The sequence below is a fragment of the Musca domestica genome, unplaced genomic scaffold, assembly GCF_030504385.1.
Source record: "Musca domestica strain aabys unplaced genomic scaffold, Musca_domestica.polishedcontigs.V.1.1 18, whole genome shotgun sequence".
Lineage (NCBI taxonomy): Eukaryota > Metazoa > Arthropoda > Insecta > Diptera > Muscidae > Musca > Musca domestica.
This window is the reverse complement of record NW_026712238.1, coordinates 14,169,859-14,193,387: the sequence shown is the minus strand read 5'-3', so window position 1 is coordinate 14,193,387 and position 23,529 is coordinate 14,169,859. Positions and strand designations below refer to the sequence as shown.

General features: G+C 34.4%; 1 protein-coding gene across 2 annotated transcripts in view; it reads left to right on the top strand.

Moving 5' to 3' along the window:
• Nucleotides 1-746: 746 nt before the first annotated feature.
• The window catches only part of LOC131800394 (peptide transporter family 1-like), a 44,962-nt gene continuing 22,179 nt past the window's right edge, over nt 747-23,529 (top strand). Inside the window, exon 1 of one of the 2 annotated variants that reach the window (XM_059120959.1) lies at nt 747-904. In XM_059120959.1, the coding sequence (XP_058976942.1) occupies nt 869-904 (36 nt within the window). In that variant the 5' untranslated portion in view covers nt 747-868. Of the gene's footprint in view, nt 905-14,690; nt 15,015-23,529 lie in introns of those variants that run through there. The other variant, XM_059120960.1, reaches the window with a different exon arrangement.

The window sequence follows — 23,529 nt, the reverse complement described above, 5'->3', positions numbered from 1 at the left end:
GACAGACGGACGGACGGACATACATAGCTAGATCGACTCAGCTCGGCGAGCTAGGAAGATCCATATATACTTTCCTATATGGGAAACCAATATTTCGAGGTGTTACATAAATTCTGGCCCAATCAAACTTATAATACCCCCAACACATAGTGTTGTAGGGTATAATTATTTATGTTGTTCTACAATGGGCCACTGTATGTAACAATACAGGTACATATTTAGTCATAGGCTTTTGACAGCCTTTAAACCAAAATGTCTGCTTCTGCTTCTGATCCGTCGCTGCTTCTGCTGCCGATTTGGAGTATTCTGTACTGTTGCGCTCTACTTAATTAACATTTCAACTCACGTCTTCGGAGCAGTCGACAATTGTTATTTGCATTTATTTTTTTGGTTTTGCTTTTTTTTTGTTGATGCCGTACCACTCACTTAGCCTGGCTTTCAAAGTGCATTTATTGACGTTAACTCACAAAAAACGATTCTCTAGACAAACAAAAATTCTCATTTTTTGATAAATAATTGTTAAGCCTGTCATCGACATTTGTTTGATTTTTCGTTCAGTCTTTTGTTTAATTAGAGAACGGAAATATTTACATACGTGAGTCGGTGTGTGGAGGAGTTTATAATTTTTCTGAATAAAAAGACATTCAGAATTTTGTATTTTAATAAAAATAAAACATATTCCTTAGTTTTCTATTAGCCATTGTGTTAACAGTTTTTGTTGATAAATATACTTTAACAATACGTCTGATAACATTTCAATAAAAGTGATTTAAATATTGTTTGTTAAACGTGTAGAAAAAATCTGTCACCAAAAAAAAAATATTCAAAAATAGATTTTTTGTGTTAAAAGAAATAAAAAACCATCAAAATGGTCAGCAGCTCCTTTAAGATATCGGAAAAGGAGGTAAGTCAATTTGATATTCTAAAAAAACACAATTTCACTTCTCAAACATATATCTTTATTTAAAATTATTTTTCCAATTTTTTTAACTTAAAATTATTATTATTATTGTTTTACTTATTTTTATTAATTCCAAGGGGTTATTTCAAAAAAAATGAAACCCTTAATAAAAATTTACATAAAGTAATTTTGATCTCGCGTCAGAGATAATCCGCTTTAACATGGCTTCACAAATAATCAGGAGCATTTGTAAAAACGTGTGGTGAATATTTTAATGTTCATTTTAAAGAAGCCTTGCATTTTTAATTCACAAAATAAATGTAACAGATTCTTTGACATTGTTTACATCAAAAATACATTCTTTTTAAAGGGTATTAAACCTGGTTCTTATAACCTGCCAACGTAAAAGTGGCAATGTATTAAAAAAGTAATAATAATAATATCATTGCATCATTTTGTTTCTTTCTGGTTGCGTGTTTGATGTTCTGAAAGGCTCGATGTAAGGTTTGGTTTGTAGCCTTTAGTTGGGATATCTCGCCTTCTGAAGACATAGTATCACTGCTTATTTTTGTACAGAAACATTACCATGATGGGGACATCGTATAGCTACATATATCATATAAAACGGCCAAAACATGCCGCATCGAAAATTTTTAGATCCCAATATTTTTAAATTCCAAAATTTTTGTCAGTGCTAAAATGGACTCCAAATTTTGTACTTTCAAAGTTTTGAGTAATTATAACACTTATAAAATGTGAATTAATAATCCGATTGTCTTTAAATTTCACACATCCCAATATTTTTTGAACAAAGGATTTGGTGTGAAGATGGAATATATCGCTCCACTCCTTCTAGTCCTCTCCTACAACGGGTTTAAATTTTAAATAGTCATAAAGCTCGAAAAACGAAAAATGAACATTCGATTATTTTCAAATTCGGCATCTCAATGTTTCTGCCAACACAAGATCTGGTGTGAAAATGGTATATATCGGACCTCACCTTATGGTACATACACAAAAGGTCAGAATTTTAAATAATTATATCTCCCATAAAAAACATCCGATTTTTCCAAAATGCATACATTCCAATACATTCTGGAACCTCCCCAACAAAAGGTCAAAATTTTGATTAACCAAAAACGGTCATAAAATGCGAATTGAGCATCCAATTCCCTTCAAATTTCACACATCCAAATATTTCAACTAAAACAATATCTGGTGTTAAGATGGAATAGGACAACTAATGCTGATACCTCCCCCACAACTTGTAAAAATTTTGAATAACATTAGCCCTCATAAAATTTAAATGAAACGATTCCCTTCAAACTTGAAAAGTCCCAATATATTTATCAACACAAAATCTAGTGTGGAGTTTGAACAATTCGGACTACTTCTTCTGACTTAGGTCAGATATGAACTGGACAATATTGGCCAAGCCTTTCGGAGCCTCCCCACCCTTAAGGATCAAAAGCTTGAATAATTGCAACGCAAATCAATATATATGTAAATAAGTAGACATTGGCTGAGTGCCTACACATGTCGACAAAACCTCAACCATCATTCCAATACATTGTTATTCTAGTCGAACACATTATCTACATTTTTGGTGCCGTTTGGTACAGTTTGAAGTTCCATAAACACTGCCTCATATCACCCCTACACAATATGCTTCATTTAAATGAATGTAACTCAAAAATCAGCTATAATTTTCCACTAAGAATTTTTAAGTCCACACAAAATTCTATATCATTTTTTTTTTCATTTTCAAATTTTAGGGAGACTTTCCTTTTTTTTTTCTCTACTCATTCCTAACTTTTTCCCACTGTAATTGAAAACAACCGAAAGAAATTTTAAATCAAATCGGTCTAGCCGATCTCTATTGATGGGTAACTACACATTTTCATACCATTTTGAAGTGTTTGAAGTTCGTAATGGATGATACAGCCTATGATAGGAGATTGTCTGTGAAGGTTCACGTCTTCGTATAGCCCCCATATAATTGTACCTCCCGGTATTTGGTATTTTGATGAATTTATCGACATTATTTACCGGAATCGTTTCAAATTTGCTATTTGAATTTCGAAATGGATACTACAGTCTAAGACAGAAAATCGTCTGTGCAGGTCCACGTCTACGTATAGCCCCCATATAACGGTACCTCGTGATATTCGGTGTTTTGATGACTTTAGCTACATTATTCACCGATTTTTTTCTAAGTTTCGCATTTGAATATTGTAATGGCTTGTGACAAAAGTTAACTTGCAGGTCCATGTCGTCGTATAGAGCCTAATATAAGAGCTACATTCGGTATTTTTAAGATTATATCAGAATTTTTAACGGATTTTATTGTTTATGATAATTGGCAAAGTTCGGCCCGGCCGAACTTACAGCTTTTACTTGTTTAACCATATTTTTGGAAAGGATCAAAAAATACCAATTTTGTGGCTAACTTGAGAGTTAAAATGTTCTACCAAGATAATTCTCGCATCTAAACTGTTCGGTTTTCAAGGCAAATATTGACCACTTTCTTCTTTGTTTCTTAAAGAAATATGCAAAATGTTAAGAATCGCGTAGGTTTTGGTGCGTACCTCTCTTGAGCGTTGGTCATTCAAATGAAAGTGACATAATAATGCTCTTACTAAACGATTGAATTTATAGTCAATCACAATGAAAAAACTCCCCACATTTAATTGGAGTGGTATTTTTAACCCACATAAAATTTATATCCCCAATGTTCAAATTATTCCTTTAAATAATGGAAACACATACAGTGACGTTTAATGATTTTGAGTGAAACGCCTGACCAGATTTTCAAATAACGTTTTGAAGATCAACCCGCCAAGATTATTAGAAGACAAATACAAAGTTGTCATTATCAAGTTCAAGGTTACAAATAAATGTGAGAAAGATTAGATCTGATGATGTATGAAACGTGTGATACATAAAATCTCACTGTGAACATTTCCACGGATATGATGATAATGAAGAAAGCGAAGTTAGTGAGGCTATTTTGTTCCGTAATATAATAAAAAAACAAGAAGGCAAAGGTTATAGTCGTGCGGGGCCGACCATGTGATGTCCTACAATAGCTCTAAACAAATTTTATTCGATTATTTGAAATAATGTCATATTGTCCTGCACAATTGTTACCTTTGGTTTTTTACCTGAGGTATTTCCTTATATTTACACTCAAAGTCGTGCTGCTAGGTATACAAAAATATTTCAAGCAAAAATTGTGGTCTATTTCACCCTCTAAATATAATTCAAGGGTTGTTCACAATGTTACACCTCTGCGCTGTCCTAAACCCTAACCTCATGCAAAATTCCGTGTCGATTGTTTTTTAATCAAGATCAAGAAAATTGTAATTTTTGGTCAATTTGAACCCCCCTTAATTATGCAATTAATTCTGACTCTAATTTTCCATAATTTCGGAGAATCGGACGATAATGGCGACTTGAATATAATACTCGCAAAACATTTTGTTGTAAGGTGAAAAATATTAAAATTCAATATTGTAAGTCAAATAATTTTTATTTACATATTTTCACACGACTCTCTTAGGTTTTATCCTTTTCTGGCAAGAGGCCGTTCAGAATTTGTGTGAATTGTCAAAATCCGTCCAGCCGCTCTTGAGTTATAAGCGGTTTCACTAACATCCCCTTTATTGATATATGAGATTGTATATATTTAGCTATATATGCGATATAGTGGATATGAGCATTAATGTAGCGATCAGATGTGACATTTTCGCGCATTTCCGATTTCGCCAGGATTGAAAATATTCGCGGTGTAGTGAAAATTGTCGTATTTTTTACATAAACCTTATGGTATATTTTTCCGGCTAAATATTGTCCGATGACCAAAAAAATGGTAGGCTTCTGACCAGCCCTAAACTCTAGCTCCATGCTTAATTTCGCGTTGACTGGTCTATAATTGCGAACATTTTTCTGTTTTTGGTCCATTTCAACCCCTTAATAGTTTGTGATCAACTTCAAAAGCTATAGGCTTCTATTCTTACCCTAACCCCACCACTTTTCAATTTCGTGGGGATCGGGCCATAATTGCGACCTATGACGTGATTACAAATTAACATGGATAGGCGGACGGACGGACATACACAGTTTAATCGACTCAGGTCGACGAGAAGGAAAGATCCATATATAGTTTCCTGTGACGGAGACCAATATTGCGTTTTGAAGGGTATAAAAATAGGTTGATTTCTATAGCGGAATTTATGGTGCCATGAAAGAATCAGAATCGAAATGAAATTCCTATTGGTTTTCCAATTTTATTTGACAGATATTGGGAAAGCACAACCTATTTGGTACACAGAGTTTCGAAGATTCTCTATTCTTTTACCTTGGGATTGAAAAATCGTTTCAACAAAAATTCGGTCCATGAATATCACATCTCTGTATTATTGTCCCTTGATTCGCTTTCATTTTCAAAAAATGCAAATGTCATTCCATTTCAGACATTCCAATAATGCCAATGACATGTTCGACATCATCATAACATTCCCAAATTAATTGTTGTTAAAATTACAAAACCGGAAAAACGGTCAAAATTAGAAAACATTCACCTCATCGACTTAAAAATAATATCGGACATTCACCACCGACTGGCCGTGCCCAGATAAGCAAGGCGTCTGGAAGAATGTTATTGCGATTGAAAATAATTTTCTTTTTACTAGAATAGAACAATTTAAGGATGGAGATCGAGAAAAGACGCCACACATCAATATTGGAATGTTTTATAAATGACATATTAACACGCCATGTGTCATGTTAATAAATTTGAACGATTTCAGGGTCATACCTACCAACACCACCACCTCCAGCAGCTGTGGGGACAACCACAAATTCATCAATTCACAATTGAAATTGGAATTAAATTGATTTGTTGAATGGGTTAGTGTGCCAATAAAAGGATTTCGTTCGTTACGCGATCAGAGTTGAATGAATTCTTTATTGAAATTGGGTGGCATTGTCACTTCGAGTGAAGAACTTGACCCACATTTAAGGAGATTTGTTCTGGGGTTCATTTGAATAACTGGCGAAGATATTTTGATTGATTTCTTTTGGCTGTGATTTGTGGAGGGTCATTAAACTTTCAACAAAATTTAGAGTCAACGCCCAGATTAATTGGCGGAAGCTAGAATCTTCGATGAGGGTCACTCTTGGTCCGAAGGTGTCATATAAGGCTGGGTTTTTGAAAATTCGTACTAAAACGGCACCAAAAGTATTAAAAGGTGCTAAATATGGTAGCTTTGTATTTTAACCTATGAAATAGAGGTCCCTGATGGAATGTATGATTTGTGTACCAAAGTGTTTTTATAAATGTACAAAAAGTACTAAAATGTACAACATTTGGTACCATTTTGTATTATGTGAACAGTAAGAGATAAAAACTTGAAAATTGGAATGCGAATCTAGGTTGAGAAGTAGCTAGTTTTGGAAGTATGTATACGAAAAGTACTAAAAGTTACAATTTGAATTTGGAGGAACGGCTGGAGCTGGAATCCTGAAATGCTAAATTAACATTACTGGCGGAGTGTAGGATTGGGATATGGAGGTAGTTTTCGAAATTTGTACTTATGTTCACGAAAAGTACCAAATGGTACTAAATTTGATACAATTTCGAATGGGTTGAACCGATGGAGCTGAAATGCTAACTTTGGAAATAAGATTACTATTGCATTGTAGGACTGAGGTGTGTAGGTAGTTTTGGAAAATCGTACCTATGTGTACCAAATAGTACTAAGTTTGGTACATTTTAAATTTTGGGAGAACCAATAGAATTCGAATCCTGAATCATTTGTATTGAACAAATAGAATAAGCTAGAATTCTGAAATTTGGAATGAGAGTTCCGGGTGGAGTGCAGGATAGATGTATTGCAGGGAAATTCGAAGTTTAAGGTTATTAAAAGTTCTAAAATGATACTAAACTCCTAAAATGGTACCATTTGAACGTATAGAGCTAAAAACTTGAAATTTGATATCAGAATCAAGGTTGGTTAATAAGTTTGATATATGAAGGCGATTTCGGAAATATGTACTAAGTGTGCGAACTCTAGTAAAAGGTACTAAATTTGGAAGAGTTAAGTTTAGGGTGAATGGATGAAGCTGGAATTTTGAAATTTCGTATTGAAGTCCCTGTTGGTGGTAGGTTTGTAATAAAGAAGTGGTTTTGGAAATGTGTACTAAAAGTGCGCAAAAAATACTAAATAGTACAATATTTGGTATTGGGTGAAAATATAGTGCTTTAAATCTAAAATTTGGTATTAGGGTCGTATAGCCTGAACATAAGGAGATGGTTTTGGATATGTGTACGAAAAGTACTAAACGTTAATAAATTTGGTCTTGGTATCTGAGGCTGAGATTTGAAGGTGGGTTTGGAAATGCGTCTTATATTTGTAAGAAAAGTACTAAATAGTACTAAATTTGCTATTGGGAGAAGGAATAGATCTGAAATCCTGAAATTTGATTTGAGTGTCAATGTTGATATCTGGAGTTGAGCTGTGGAGGTGGTTTTCGAAATGTGTACTGTTATTGTACGAAAAGTTTCAAATGGTACAAAATTTGGTATTGGAAGGTGGTTTGGAAATGCGTACTATAATTTTACGAAAAGTACTAAATGTTACAATGTTTGGTATTGGGTGAAGAATAGAGCTGGAATCCTGAAATTCGATATGGATATCACTATTAGTGTTTGTGGTTAAAAGAATATTTGTACCATAACTGTACTAAATGCTAATGGGGTAACTTAAGGAGCTGAAACCCTCAAATTATATATTAACGTCTCTGTTGGTATCTGGTGATGGTTTTTGAAATGTGTACTATAATTTTTTGGGAAGTACTAAGTGGAACTAAATTTGCATCGCTTTTGGTGTCTGGGGTTGAGAGATGTAGATTTTTTTGGATATGCGTACCAAAGGTTACTAAATTTGGTATTGGGTGATGGGATAGAGCTGAAATTCTGAAATTGAGCTCGCTGCTGGTTTCGAGGGTTTTCCATATGGATACGATAAAATATTTTTGAACAGAAATATTGGATGTGGGCCCATTGGACAATGGTTTTGGCAATACCCTCCTCGGCAAACTTCAAAATGAACGATTTTTAAAACTAACATCAAAAAGTTTAAAAAAAATTCTTTCCGAAAAAGGAAAAACTTGAAAAATATATAAAACCTCGAATGTCTGATAATTGTATGATGTTGTTGTTGTGTCAGACCGAACTAATCGTGCATTTTGAGTACTAACAAGTAAAAAAGCTGTAAGATCGGCCGGGCCGAACTATGAATACATTCCTCCATTTGGTACAAAATTTGACAATTTTCAATAAAATAAAATCCGTTAAAAATTCTGTTAAAATCTTAAAAATACCGAATTTAGCCGTATATTAAGGTCTTTACGACGACGAGGACCTGCATAGGTAACTTTTGTCATAAGCTATTACAATATTCAAATGCTAAACTTGAAAAAAAAAAATCTGTTCATAATGTAGCTAAAATCATCAAAATACCGAATATGGGAAGGTACCATGGGGGTTATAAAACGTGGACCTGCCCAGGCAATTTTTTGGCACAGGCTGTGGTATCCCATACGAACTTCAAATACCAAATTTGAAAACCATTACGGTAAATAATGTCACTAAAATCATCCAAATATCGAATATCGGGAGGTTCCGTTATATGGGGGCTATACGAAGGCGTGGACGTGCACAGACAATTTTCTGTCATAGGCTGTAGTATTCATTACGGACTTCAAATATCAAATTTGAAACAATTCCGCTGAATAATCTCGCTAAAATCATCAAAATACCGAATATCGGGAGTTACCGTTATATGGGGGCTATACCAAAACGTGAACCGGCACAGGCAATTTTCTATCTTAGGCTGTAGTATTCATTACGTACTTTAAATACCAAATTTGAAATAATTCAAAATACCGAATATCGGGAGGTACCGTTATATGGGGGCTATGCCAAAACGTGGACCTACATGTCCCATTTTCAATACCAAAAGTCCTGCAGACATAACATACATTTGAGTAAAATTTTAACAATCTACGGCAGGCGGATGGACATCGCTAAATCGACATAGAATTTTATGCCGATCAAGAATATGTATACTTTGTGGGGTCTAAAATGTGTATTTCGAGGAGTTACAAACGGAATGACAAAATTAATATACCCGCCATAGTATCGTGGAGGGTATAAAAGGCCTGTTGGAAAGAATTTAAAATTTTAGGGTGGTCTGTATAAATTTACATGAGTTTTGTAATTAATGGGAAACTAACTGTTTTACCAAACCCCAGGCGAATCGCTGATATTTAGCCGTATAATTTCGAAAGTGAAATATAGGCTGTGAAGTACGAAAATAATGGGTAGTAAAAACACCAAAAAGGATATATGGTTAGTAAAAGTATTTAAAGTGAAGGATTAGCTGGAATTCCGATGATTGAAATTTGTGTCTGATAAGACAGGGTTTAGATAAGACCTGATGTGTGGAAATGGTGATAAGAAAGTCTGGGTTTTTGAAAATTCATACTAAAATTGTACAATTTAGGATTAATTTAAATTAAGGATTTTTTTGTAAATAATATAACACTGATTTGTTCCCTTAACTATTTTTAGGCAGTTTCTGATAGTGGTCTGTAATTTGGATCTTGTAAAAAAATCATAACGAAACGCTGAAAAGAAAGCTGACACTACCAAACATCATGTCATCCGTAATGTCACTATCTTTACTTTTTGAAAGTCGGGTTTCATAACATTGGTTTGATGTACCGTCCAAGTGTCACATGTATGTCTTAATTAATATGGGAACATTAGATTAGTTATGGGTTTTATTGCCGTAATGTCCAATAACAAGCACCTGATTAAAGTGCCACAGTTTTAATGGAACATGACATGGCACACACAAATAAAAACATCATATTTTTTATTAGTCCCTCCTTCTTTTTAATATTTTCTTGGAATTGTGTAAATCACGTGCCCACGTTATGCCATCGTGGAATTCCGTCTAAGCTAATTTTATATCGTCTTACAAACAATGGGTGTCATGTCATAGCAATCGCACTTTTTTTGTGGTCCACAAGTTGAATAAAAATGTTTTGTAACAAAACAACAATTGCAACTTGTCCGCTGTCGCATCGTCGTATTTCGTTTTATGTCACGATTATTCATTCATTCAGTCATTCATTCACTTTGACTATCGTTTAACTGGACTACTGTTTTCTTTTTTTGCTGATTGTGAGATAAGTGTCAGCCGCCCAGTTAGACAGCATCACATTATAATCTAATGCACTTCTGGGTGGTAGTTGATTTTCCGCATATTGATGGGGGTGCCCACAAACTACCTAATCTTTGCACTTGACTTAATTTAAACGGTTTAACTAAATCTGTTGGCGTTTATGAATTGTTTGTACTTTCCCTCCTTCGGGTTATTTTCCTGGTTTAAAGTTTATTGTTTTCATTTGGTATCGCATTGTGACTCACCACTAGTGTAGAATATGTTATGACGACTATAGCTGATAGCTGATTTTTTATACCCTCCACCATAGTATGGAGGGTATATTAAGTTTGTCATTCCGTTTGTAACACCTCGAAATGCACATTTTAGACCCCACAAAGTATATATATTCTTGATCAGCATAAAATTCTATGTCGATTTAGCGATGCCCGTCGTCTGTCCGTCTTTGGAAATCACTCTAGCTTCCGAACGAATTGAAGTAGATTAATAAAATTTTGCTCAAATGTATGTTATGTCTGCAGGACATAGCCCCCATATAACGGTACCTCCCGATATTCGGTATTTTGATTTTTTCGACATTATAACCAATTTTTTTAAGTTTCGCATTTGAATATTGTAATGGCTTATGACAAATGTTACATACGCAGGTTCATGTCGTCGTACAGACCCTAATATAATAGCTACATTAGGTATTTTTAAGATTTAAACAGAATTTTTAACGGATTTTATTGTTTTTGAGAATTGCTAAATCCGTTCCAAATAGTGGAGGGTATTCAAAGTTCGTCCCGGCCGAATTTACAGCTTTTTTACTTGTTTTAATTTATTGATTGTAAATATAATTTAGCTTTTTGAGTCTTTTTCCTTTCTGTTGTGGTGTAAGTTTTTGCACTTTTTCGAATTTCAGTGGCTTTACCCCGATTTAATTTTTCAATACATGCCGGATGGAATATTGCGATATGCTCAGCTCACGAGACATTTTTCGGCCACTGCGACGCGGATTTCAATCAAGTCGCTTCTTTACTTTTCGAACCACTTCTGCTGATGTTGCTGTTTTCTTCTCTCCACTTCCTTGACGTCGGGCTACGCTGCCAGTATCACGGTAACGAGCGATGGTACGAGACACAAAATATTTATTCACATTTAAAAGCTGGAGTGCTCTAACGATAGCCACTTGTGGTTTTCCAGCCAAATATAAACAAATCACATTATCACGCTTAAATTCCACCACGAATAACTTTTTTTCTGGAAAATTCTCACTAAAATGCTTTTCCACGCTTTTCATCTCACCCTGTATATATACCCTACACCACATAGTGATAAGGGTATTATGTATTTGTGCATTTGTTTGTAACATGGAGAAGGAGACGAGACTTTCTGAGTTGATTTATGCATGTCAGTCTGTCTGTCCGTCCGTCTGTCCATGTATTCTTGTGAACAAAATGCAGGTCGCATTTATTATCCGATTGAGATGAAATTTTGCACATATCATTTGTTTGGCCCAAGAACGAACCCTATTGATATTGGAGATAATCGGTAAAAATTTAGATATAGCTCCCATTGCCTTTTATTGTGCACCAAACGTGTAATATCAGTCCGAATAGTATGAAATTTTGCACATACAACCAAATTAAGCCTAAAAATAAGTATGCCATATGATTGAAATCGGTTCAGATATAGCTATAGTTCCCATATATATATTGTTCAACCGATTTGTTATATTTGTCCTCCGCATCCGTAATATGCACTCTGTAACAACAAAATTTGGGCAATAATCAAATGCAGCTCAGAAATAACATTGCTAAATTTTATCGAGATCGGTTCAGATTTGGATATATCTCCCATATATATATTTATCAGATTTCAAGTTAATTTTGCACCAAATGGGCAATACAAGCCCGAATTTAAAAGATACAAATGCTTCGGCATATTTAGTCCTTTGAACTTTAAATTATAATTATAATCATAGCGTGTATGATTGAATTCTCCCATAAAAACTTTTAATTGTTATGTGGAGCTCTACTATTAATTATCTACTACTAATTAGAAAAGTGGTGTAGGGTATCAAAAAGTCGGCCCGTCCGACTTTAGAACTTTCTTTACTGTTTTTTTTTTTTAATTTGGGGTGTTGCATTTCAATCAATAACTTCAAATGCATTTTTCTCGAGATCGATAGCGACATATTTTTGGTCAGCCTTTAATTCTTAGACAATGTCCATTCTTCTTTTGAAATTACAACGGAGGTTTTGGTATTTTTTAAAATTTCATTCGCAATTTCCAATCGAACCCTATGTGACTTGACATTCACTATCTGACCTATGTCTGATATAAATGTGCCAGATTTGGGCTAAATCGACTACTTCAATCACCTATAAGAAATTTAATATTTTTTGAAAAATTAGGAAATGTGTATGAGATACCTGATATAGTGGACATAAATATTCCACTTCATTTAATATTAAAAAAAAAAATAGGGATGAGCATCTAACATTTATTTCCATGTTTAATCCAAATTTAAACCTTTTGTGGGAGAGGTACCAAAAGGAGTGAGTAGATGAATTCTTTATTCACATCAGATCTCAGGTTACCAAATTTTAAAAAATCGCTGTTTCGCAAATTATAAGATAAATAAGTATTGAAAATTGTGACCCTTTGTGGGAGAGGTACCAAAAGGAGTGATCTGATATATTTCATCTTCGCACCAATTCTTATGAAATTTGCAGACTGGTGACAGGAGTGAACCGAAATATTCCCTCTTCACACCAGGTCTTGCTAGAAGGAATATTGGGATGTGCCAAGTTTGAAAATAATCGTATGCTCATTTCGCATTTTATGAGCTTCATGGTTATTCAAAATTGTAACCCATTTGTGCGGGAGGTACCAGAAGAAGTCGACCTATTTATTCCATCTTCACACCAGGTCTTGAGTAAGTAAAAATATTGGGATGTGTGAAATTTGAAGGGAATCTAATGTTTTTTTCGAATTTTGTAATCGTTTTGGTTATACAAAACTTTGACCCATTGTGGAGGAGGTACCAGAAGAAATGGTCCGATCTTTATAAAAGATCTAGTGTTGATGGAAATATTGAGATGTACCATGTCTAAATGGGATCGGATGTTAATTTCGCTCTTTATGAGCTTCATGGATGTTCCAAATGTTGACCCTTTATTATTTTATAAGAGTTATAATTATTCCAAATGTTGATATTTTCCATTTTCACACCTGACCTAGCACTGATGCAAATATTAGGATTTGCAAAGTTGGAGCAAAAATCGGATTATCCTTTCTCTTTCTGTGCAGTTTTTTTTGTTTTTTTTTTTTTTTTTTTTTTTTGCAAATTTCGACCTTTCGTCGAGTAGGTACCAGAAAAGGTCGGTCGATGTTGCCCATCTCCGAACTCGATCTAAATTTGGCAATAATATTACCATGTATCAAGTTTAGACCAAATCGGATACTCCCTTCGATAGATATCATTATCGGCAGACGGATGGACGAACGGACGGACACCTCTAGATCGAATCCAAAGGTCCTAAAACGGATTTGGTCCAAAGAGGCCTAGCGTTTAGTCATAACAAATGATATATACCCTCAGTACCCATATGAATGAGGATATAAGAAGCTTTCATTAACGTTGTCTAGACATAACATGTTTTAAAATTCTGTAATCAATTTATTCACTCCTAACTTACTTTTGAGCTCAGAGAATAATTACTTTCCACCTAAAATAATTATTATTTGCAAAACAAAAATCGAATATTTCCAATCAGAAATTTTCCCAAGCTAATCATTTCAACAAAATGCACATGGTTCGACATGACCCTCGTTCCCTATTTGTTAATTGACACTTTAGATGTTGCGATGTTTATCTCAACAACTTTTTTTATCACTTTGCATCTGTTGAAGACTACCGTTGTTGTTGTTGTTGCTGCTGTGTTTTTTGCAATTCATTTATAGTGAATCATTTATTGCTTTGTTGAGGTGTGTGTGTGTCTGTGTGTTTTGATTGTTTGAACATAGATTGCTGCCGCATCTCAGATAGATATCGGCTGCTCCCCGGCATTGTTTGCCACGTTATTTTACGTTTTTTTTGTATCGGAAAAGCACAGCTCAAATTGAAACGACGCTCGATGTCTCCTCCTCAGAAACAAAAGTTAGACTACCAAAACAATTAAAAATGGTTAAATTAATTTTTACTACAACAAATTCACTGATTGTTGTTAGTGTTTTACAATAGTATGCTCCACACATTCGATTCGATGTGATTTGATTTCTTTGGTAAATTTATTTCCGGTCTATGTGACTCTCACTCACTCTCTCTCTCTCTCTCTGTTCCCTAGATGAGCATAGCCGTAGTTATAGTACTAAAAAAATGGCAGTAGAAACAACAACCACATCACATTTCCATAGTTCAAAGCCATTAAGCCAATGTCGGTCTATAACCAAGTATCAGTCGATATTTAAACGTTTGAAGCGTCGCTTCGTGTGTGTTTGCGTGTTGAGTGTTGTCCCGTGTTCCGTGTTCCGTGCTTAACCAAATCTCAGATGGTCATAATTTCGAATTTGAATAACCAAAATAAATAACAATCAAAAATTTCTACAAAGAAAAGTAGTAAAAAAGAAACGAAAAAAAAAACGTTAATAAACATAGATCGGGGTTTTTGATGTGAAATTTGTTATCCAAGCCATTGTTATTTTTACATTTTGAGCCGGCATTCGCAAACTTCACGTGTCCCACATTAGCTTTTACCTGTGTTTTCTTTCATAATTTGTTTATATGGGAATTAAACAAACAGAACAAAATTAAATTTATTTAAAATCTGAGCCAACATCCATACAGCATGTCCGAGGAGGCTTTAGTGGTAAGTGGCATTAGAAATTCTGTAGCAACATAAAATTTTCCACTCTATAACGAGTTTGCCATCAATAGTGTTTGATTTTGGAATATTTGGCAGAAAAGAAGATCAAAAAATTCTCATGGTTGATTATGTTTGAATTTATAAATTTAAATTTGAATTTATTATGAGTACCTAAAAATTTTTTGCAAGTCATTATGACAAACCTTTTCGAACAATCGCCTGAAGGAGTAAGAAAAGTTAACAGTGGAAAATTTTCAAAAAAAAAATTTAAATTTTTGGTAGTAATGAAACCCCATTACTTGGAAACTATTGTATTTGAGCCAAAAAAAAAACTAAACCGCTTTAAAATAATTAGAAAAAAAATCCGATTTGAAAAGGGTTTTCTAGACATAGAAAGGAGTTGAACTTGGTTTTCTATAGCATTAATTCCTCTAGCATTTGTCCCTCCTCTAGAACTTTTGCCCCTCCCTGCCCGTTGACTAACTAATTCATCGTTAATGGAGAATGCTTCAGAAGTTAGTGTAAATACTTCTTTGACAAGATTCGAAGTCCTGCGTCATATTTTGAACGACTCCGGAGTGGACTATAGAAGATCACTTGATGCCCGTTAACTGAGAGTGTCCTCTTTCAGTCCATATTTCTCATTTACTCAAAGAGTGTTTTTCTGTTTTTGTTTTTTTCTACAAATAAACGCCCAGACGAAACGGCTGAAGCTAAAATCTTGAAATTTTGCCCGAAAGTCCAGTCTTGGTGAGTAGGCGTGTGATAAGACTGTTTTTTTTGGAAATTCTTACTAAAAGGGTACGAAAAGTACTATAATGTATTACAAATTGAATTGAACATTGGAAAAATGGAATGAGCTAGAATTCTGAAATTTAGAATGAGAGTCACCGATGAAGAATAGTTGTAACAAAGAGTTTTTGAAAATTCAAACTTCAGGGTTACGAACAGTTCTAAAATGGTACCATTTGGAATTATGTCAATGAATAGAGGTAATAAGAATCAAGATTGAAAGTACGTTACATATATGAAGATGATTTTGAAAATGTGTACTAAATCGTACTAAATTTGGAACAGGAACAGGGTAAGATGAAAAAACTGCAACCAACTTCAGACTACTGTCATTTCCAAGCCACTCGTCCGACTGCTGTTCAAATTATTCCAGTAACAGCTCATTATATTGTTCACAAGCGTACAAAAGAATTTGGTGAGAATTTTCCAGAAAAAAAGTTATTCGTGATGGAATTCAAGCGTGACAGTGTGATTTCTTTGCATTTGGCTGGAAAACCACAAGTGGCTATCGTTAGAGCACTCCATCATTTAAATGTGAATAAATGTTTTAAGTCTCGTACCATCGCTCGATGCTGTGATTCTGGTAGCGTAGCCCGACGTCAAGGAAATGGACGGAAGAAAATAGCAACATCAGCAGAAATGGGTCGAAAAGTAAAGAAACGACCTGATCGAAACCCGTGTCTGGAGTATTTTGAAAGACAAAGTTGGCACTAAAAAATACCAAATTGTCGATCACCTCAAGCAAGCGCTTCGCCGGAAATGGGCCAAAATACCGCAGAGCAACATTCGGGCAGCGTGTGACGGTTTCATTGGCCGTTTGAAGGCCATAATTCATGCCAAATTCTTGTCCATGTAGTTATAATATTTTTTCTTTGATAGCCTTTTCAATTCGGGAAGTCAAATTTCAATCGATAACAAAAATGTTTATTTTTTCCAAAACCGTCCGTCCTTCTGTCTGCCTGGCGCACGTTAACTCTCGATTTGGTCCAAACTTGGTACATGGTAATATTATTGTCAAACTTAGATCGAGTTCGGAGGTGGCCAATATCTGTTTACTCCTTCTGGTAAACAAAAGGACAATATTTTCCAAAGAAAATATTTTACCTCATAGAAAGAGTAAGGATCATTGCATATTGTGTAGGATAGGTGCAAAAATGAGAAATTTTGGCCTACTCCGTAAAGGATCGATATTTGGAATAACTTGAAATCACATAAACTATGAAATAAGACTTCGATTGTCTTCAAATTTCACACATCCCAATATTCTTATTAACAGAAGATGGTGGTAAGAAGATGTGATGTATCGGTATACTCCGTCTGGTAGCTCCCCCACAACGGATCAAAATTTGAAAAAAGATGAAGTTCGTAAAATGCGGATTCGACATATTTCATATTTTTATCAATTCAAGATATGTTGTGAAGATGGTAGATATCAATTCACTCCTTCTGGTCCCACAATAGGTCAAACTTTTGTATAGCCATGAAGAAGGTTCATCCAATTTTTGAGAAAATTTTGCAAATTCCAATACTTGTATCAATCAAAACTTGTATAACAACTTTAAATTCCTCACCAATTATTGAGTAGATTTTTGACTATAAGCTGTAAAAAAAATCCATTCAAACGAGGATATTTTTAATTGAAATTTTCAAATATTACAGGGTGAGATAAAAATAACTGCAACAAAGTCAAACGCCATAATTTTTCCATTTTTTTTAATTTTTATTGAATGAAAGCAAAAAATGTCGAAAATAGCATAACATTTTAGAATAAGTTTAGATTTGTTTGGCACGAATTATGGCCTTCAAATGGCCAATGAAACCGTTACACGCTGCCCGAATGTTGCTTTGCGGCAGTTTGGCCCATTCTCGGAGAAGCGCTTGCTTGAGGTGATCAACTAAATACTCCAGACACAATAGTCCAACGGATTGTTATCCGGAGATTTTGGTGGCCATTGTGCGCTATAAATGAAGCGGGGAACCTCATTTTGTAACCATTCTTAGGTGGCGTGTGCTGAGTGCGATGGTGCTGAGTCCTGTTAGAATGTGCAAGGTCTGCGGCCAAAATGTTTGCGTGACCATGGCTTTAATACACCCTCCAGAATATTTTCGCGATAATATTCGGCATTTATTCTGATGCCACGGTCGATTAATACGAGCGGGGAGCGACCATCGGCTGTTATGGTGGCCCACACCATCACCATGGCTGGCGCTTGAGTTCTGAAGTTGCATATTTTCACCTGACCTCTTTGGCATGAAAACAAGATTGATCATTTTGTTTGTTTACAAATTGCTGGACAACGAATGTTTTCACATCGGAGAAGACCAAATTCGGCAGTTCACCACTTTCGGCCAAGCGAAGCAACTCTTTAGCTCTTTTGAGTCTATTTTCTTTCTGTTGCAGTGTAAGTTGTTGCACTTTTTGGAATTTCAATGGCTTTACCCCGAGCCCATTTTTCAATATTTGTCGAATAGAATATTGCGATATTTTCAGCTAACGAGCCATTTTTCGACCACTGCGACTCCGGTTTCGATCAAGTCGCTTCTTTACTTTTCGAACCATTTAAATGCTGGAGTGTTCTAACGATAGCCACTTGTGGTTTTCCAGCCAAATATAAAGAAATCACACTATCACGCTTGAATTCTATCACGAATAACTGTTTTTCTGGAAAATTCTCACCAAAATGCTTTTGTGACAGCTCATTATATTATTAACAAGCGTTAACAATATAATGAGCTGTCACTGAAATAATTTTAACAGCGAGTGGCCTAGAAATGACAGCAGTCTGAAGTTGGTAGCAGTTTTTTCATCTTACCTTGTATAAGTACTTTCAAAGGGATTTCAGTTGACAGAAGACCTTATGATTGATTGTTTGTCTGTTTGTAATCTATAGACTTAAAAACTGCTAAACGGATTTTCCTGAAAATGTCCATGTATACTATAGCATCACCTTAAAGTTACATAGGCTATATTCAATTTGAAAATTCCACTTGGAACTGGAGATGTAGCATCCGAATCGGGGGTATCTCCAGAAAATTTAGTTTTTGATTACACATATCTATTGATCGGTTATTGATGCAGTCTCCAAATTTAGAATGTGTAACGGAAATCGGTACAAAAATAAATTTACCAAATTATATTGATTTTTTTTAATATGAGAATTTTGTTATAGATACTAGATCAACCAAAATATTTTCAAAAATATAAATCCAATACTATTTGAAATAATTTATATTGATAGACACCCTTTCGGAAATTCAATAAGATAATCATCTTTCAAAATCTTCATTTCATTTATTTTAGTGTTTGAAAGTAAACGAGTTCACATGCAAATTCAAACTTTGAAATAAAACGCGTGCCTGGTACTAATTTTGATAGTATGCAAGTTTTTGAAGATATATCAACTCAACGTTAATGCGGCTCATTTGAATTTACTCATCCATTACGATAAATATGTTTCAGACATTCATAATTTCAATTTATTTTAATAATACTTAATCATATCCGCATTATAGGAAAATATTGTATTCAGTACTAAACTGAAAGTACTGACAGCCGCAAAATAACATATTAACAATAACAATTATTATTAATGTAAAATTTTATAAAAATAGAGGAATAGGGTTTTTTCATTATTTCTTTATATGGTAAGGTAATCGAGAAAAATCTTTCAACTTTTTTTATTTTTTATATCCTACACCACAAGGTGATCAAGTTATTATGTCTTTGTGCATTTGTTTGTAACAGACAAAAGGAAACGAGATAGACCCATAGTTCCTTTTGATGATCAGCATAGAATCACATTCTGTCTGTCCATGTATTTTTGTAAACACAGTACAGGTCGCATTTATTGCCCGATTCAGATGAAATTTTGCACAAATAATTTGTTTGACCCAAGGACGAACCCTATTGAAATTGGAGATAATCAGTCAAAGTTTAGGCATATATATTTTCGTCCAATTTTCCTTATATTGTTCACCAAACTTGTAATATCAGCCCAAAAAGTATGGAATTTTGCACTTACGACCAGATTGGGCCTGAAAATAAGTATGCCAAATTTGATCGAAATCGGTTCAGATTTAGATATAGCTCCCATATATAGTGTTCATCAGATTTGTTATTTTTATCCTCCGCACCCGTAATATGCATTCTGTAACAACGATATTTGGGGAAATATATAAAATATAACTCAGAAAGACCCTTGCAAAGTTTTATCGAGATCTGTTAATATTTGGATATAGCTCCCATATATATCTTCGTCCGATTTGTCTTTTATTGTGCACCAAACGTCTAATATTAGCCCAAATGGAATGGAATTTGGTACTTACGACCAAATTGAGTCTAGAAACCGGTCAATTTTTTTTCTAATTTTTTGTCATATTTGGTGGAAATCGGTTCGGATTTTGATATAGCTCCCATACATATTGTTCATCCGATTTGTTGAATTAGCCCTGCATAGACGTAATATGGACTCCGTAGTAACGATATTCGAGGAAATATATCAAATACTGCTCAGAAATACCTTTGCTAAAGATCGGTTCAGATTTAGATATAGCTCTCATATAAATCTATCCGATTTCAAGTCAATTGTGCACCAAATGGATAATACAAGTTCGAATTGAAAAGGTGCAAATGCCTCGACAATTTTAGTAGAAATAGATTCAGAGGAGGATATTCCTCCCATATATTAGTTCCCTTGGACTTTTAATGATTACTATAATCATATAATAAAACTTTTATTTGTTATGTGAAGCTCTACTAAATGTGCAAAGTGGTGTAGGGACATTACTGGTTATATTTTATTTTTTTTATTTATTTATTTATTTTTTTTTGTGAAACAAGCAAAAAATTGGGCCAAAGGAGGTGTTTTGGATTTTGTATATAAATTTTCCACAACTAGAAGTAAAAAAGTTTCGATATTAAAATCTGCAATTCCGAATACTTATAATAATCCCGATATAGGTAGACAGTTTATAAATAATAAGATTTTCTCTGTTCCAGAACCAGGATGTGTCTACTAGTTTTGCTATATTTAATTTGTTGTCTTATATATATAAAAAGTTTTACAACTTTATCGTATTATAAAATTAAAAACATCCACATTTATCTGCCATATCATCGATTGGAACCCCAAATAAGTTCGGAGTTACTTATCGAAATTCGCGAATTTGATCTTCATAGTTTTTGATTTCAATTGTTTCTACTTTATTTTATACTATTACCCTGCAGAATTCTGACGTCACACTCATACTTGTACACATCATGCATGCATTACTGTTTTCGTCACACAAGTGAAGTGGTTTTTCAAAATACAACAAACATATCGATTGCAGTATAGATAGACGAAAATAAGAGTCTGTTTTAAGCTTTGTTTTTATTTTTATTTATTTTTTTTTTTGGCACAAGTCAAGGCCGACTGTTGGCACGCTTTGTTGAAAAGAAGGCATTAAACACAATTGCAATCATGTATATCTATGAAATTCTGGCTTAAAAAGAATTGTGGAAGTTGAAAAGAAAAACGTGAACAGAATATCAAGTGGAGAGGTTCTAGTGGTAATAGGTGGTGAGTGATTGTATGACGGGAGCGACTATGTGATATTCAATGCCACCTTAAATGAACTGGGACAAAATATGGAAATATCGTTACTTGGGTGGGAGAAATTGAAGGAAAACTTAAATGCACATCACATCATTAAAAGGCACATCATTTTTTTTTTTTTTTTGACAAATTGTGTCACATCTCAAAAAACTTCGTTTTGAGAAAAGCGATTGAAATTTGACTTCTCGAATTCAAAAGGTGATTACACAAAAAGTATTATAACTACATAAACAATTAGATGCAAAGAGGTCACCAGATATCAGTGCTAATTTTTCTTTGCAAGAAAAAAGCTGTAAGTCCTTGAGTTCGTCAGATTTCAACATTTAAATTTTTATATTTTTAGTCAAATTTTAGGCCTCCATAGCACGGTGACCAAAAGGAACAATTCTAGCTTTTATCCTACACTGTATACCAAATTTAGTACCATTTAGTATTGTTCCTCCTCTATATACTTCATATTTCCCAATCTCTAATTCTAATATAAAAATTTATAATTGGTCTGTTCCTGATCTGCAAAAATGTAAATAGTTTCATAACGATAACCGACATTCCCTTTATGATAATCGAAAAAACGCAAAACTAGTAGATTCTTTCAGGATCTGGAACAAAGCAAATGCTAACTCTATCCTTCACGCCTTGCCCATTGTCCAACCCACAGTGACAATTGTAGCAAAACTCAGAAGATCAGCTCTATTCCTTCATTATGCCCTCTGCCATATGGCTACATAGGTTATATATCATTTGTTACGGCCAAAACGTGTCTTATCGAAATAACCCTAGAACATTTCAGGACATTTGGAGCCAATCTGTTGGTGTCCGTCCATCCGTCTGGCATCCGTACGATAACTCTCGAAGAGAGTATCCGATTTCATTCAAACTTGGCACATCGTAATATTATTATCAAACTTAGATCGAGTTCGGAAATGGGCAATATCGGTCCACTCCTTCCGGTACCTCCCCCAGAAAAGGTACACATTTCACAGAAAACAATTTTTCTTTATAGAGTAAGAAAGAGTCGCCCAGTTTTGAAAAAAGTTTGAAAATTCAAATATTTTTATCAATGCTAGTCAGGTGCAAAAATGGAATATACCGGCCCACTTTATCAAGTGCCTCCCCCACGAAGGATCAACATTTTGAATAATGATAAAATACATTTTAAAATGAGAAATATGAGTCGGATTGTCTTAAAATTCCGAATATCTCAAAATTTTCATCACCATACAATGTGACCCACAAAGGGTCAAAATATTAAATAACCGTGTCTCTTATAAAATGTGAAATAAGAGTGCCATGGCCTTCAAATCTTACACATAACAATTCTTTTACCAACACTAGATCAAGTATCATGAACGGATAGAGAGGACCAACTCCTTTTGGTAGCTCCTCCATAACTTTTCAACATTTTAGGTATCCGATTCTATTCAAACGTGACACATCCTAATATTTCCACTTGCACAAGATCAAGTACGGAGGAGATGGGATACATCCACCTACTCCTTCTACCTACCTCCCCCACAAGGGTCGAAACTTTAAATAATTATAACTCTCAGAAAATGCTAAATAAGCACCCGACTCTCTTCAGATGTCAAACAACTCAGTATTTTTTTAACACAATATATTGTGTGAAGATGGGATACATCGGTGCAGTCCTACTGGTAGCACTGCCACGCCACCCACCCCACAACATGTAAAAATTTTTAATAATTGTATCTTTCATGGAATGCGAAATAAGCATTTCATTTTTTCTAAGCTTCTATTGTTTCTAATAACAAGATCTGGTGTGATGTTGATAGATATCGGCACACCCATTCTGGAACCTCATGTATATATATATATAGAGAGATATTTAGATATACCACCCAATACCAAATTTAGTAACATTTATTACGCATATCCAAAACAATCTACATCTCTCCACTCTAGACACCAGCAGTGATCCAAATTTAGTACCATTTAGTACTTTTCGTAGAATTATAGTACTAAATTGCTAAACCGTTCCATATTCAATCCTAGACACCATCAGTTGTCGCAATATAAAATTTCATGATTTGAGCTCCATACCTTCACCCAATACCAAATTTAGTTCAATTTCGTACTTTTCGAACAACTATAGTACTTATTTCCGCAAT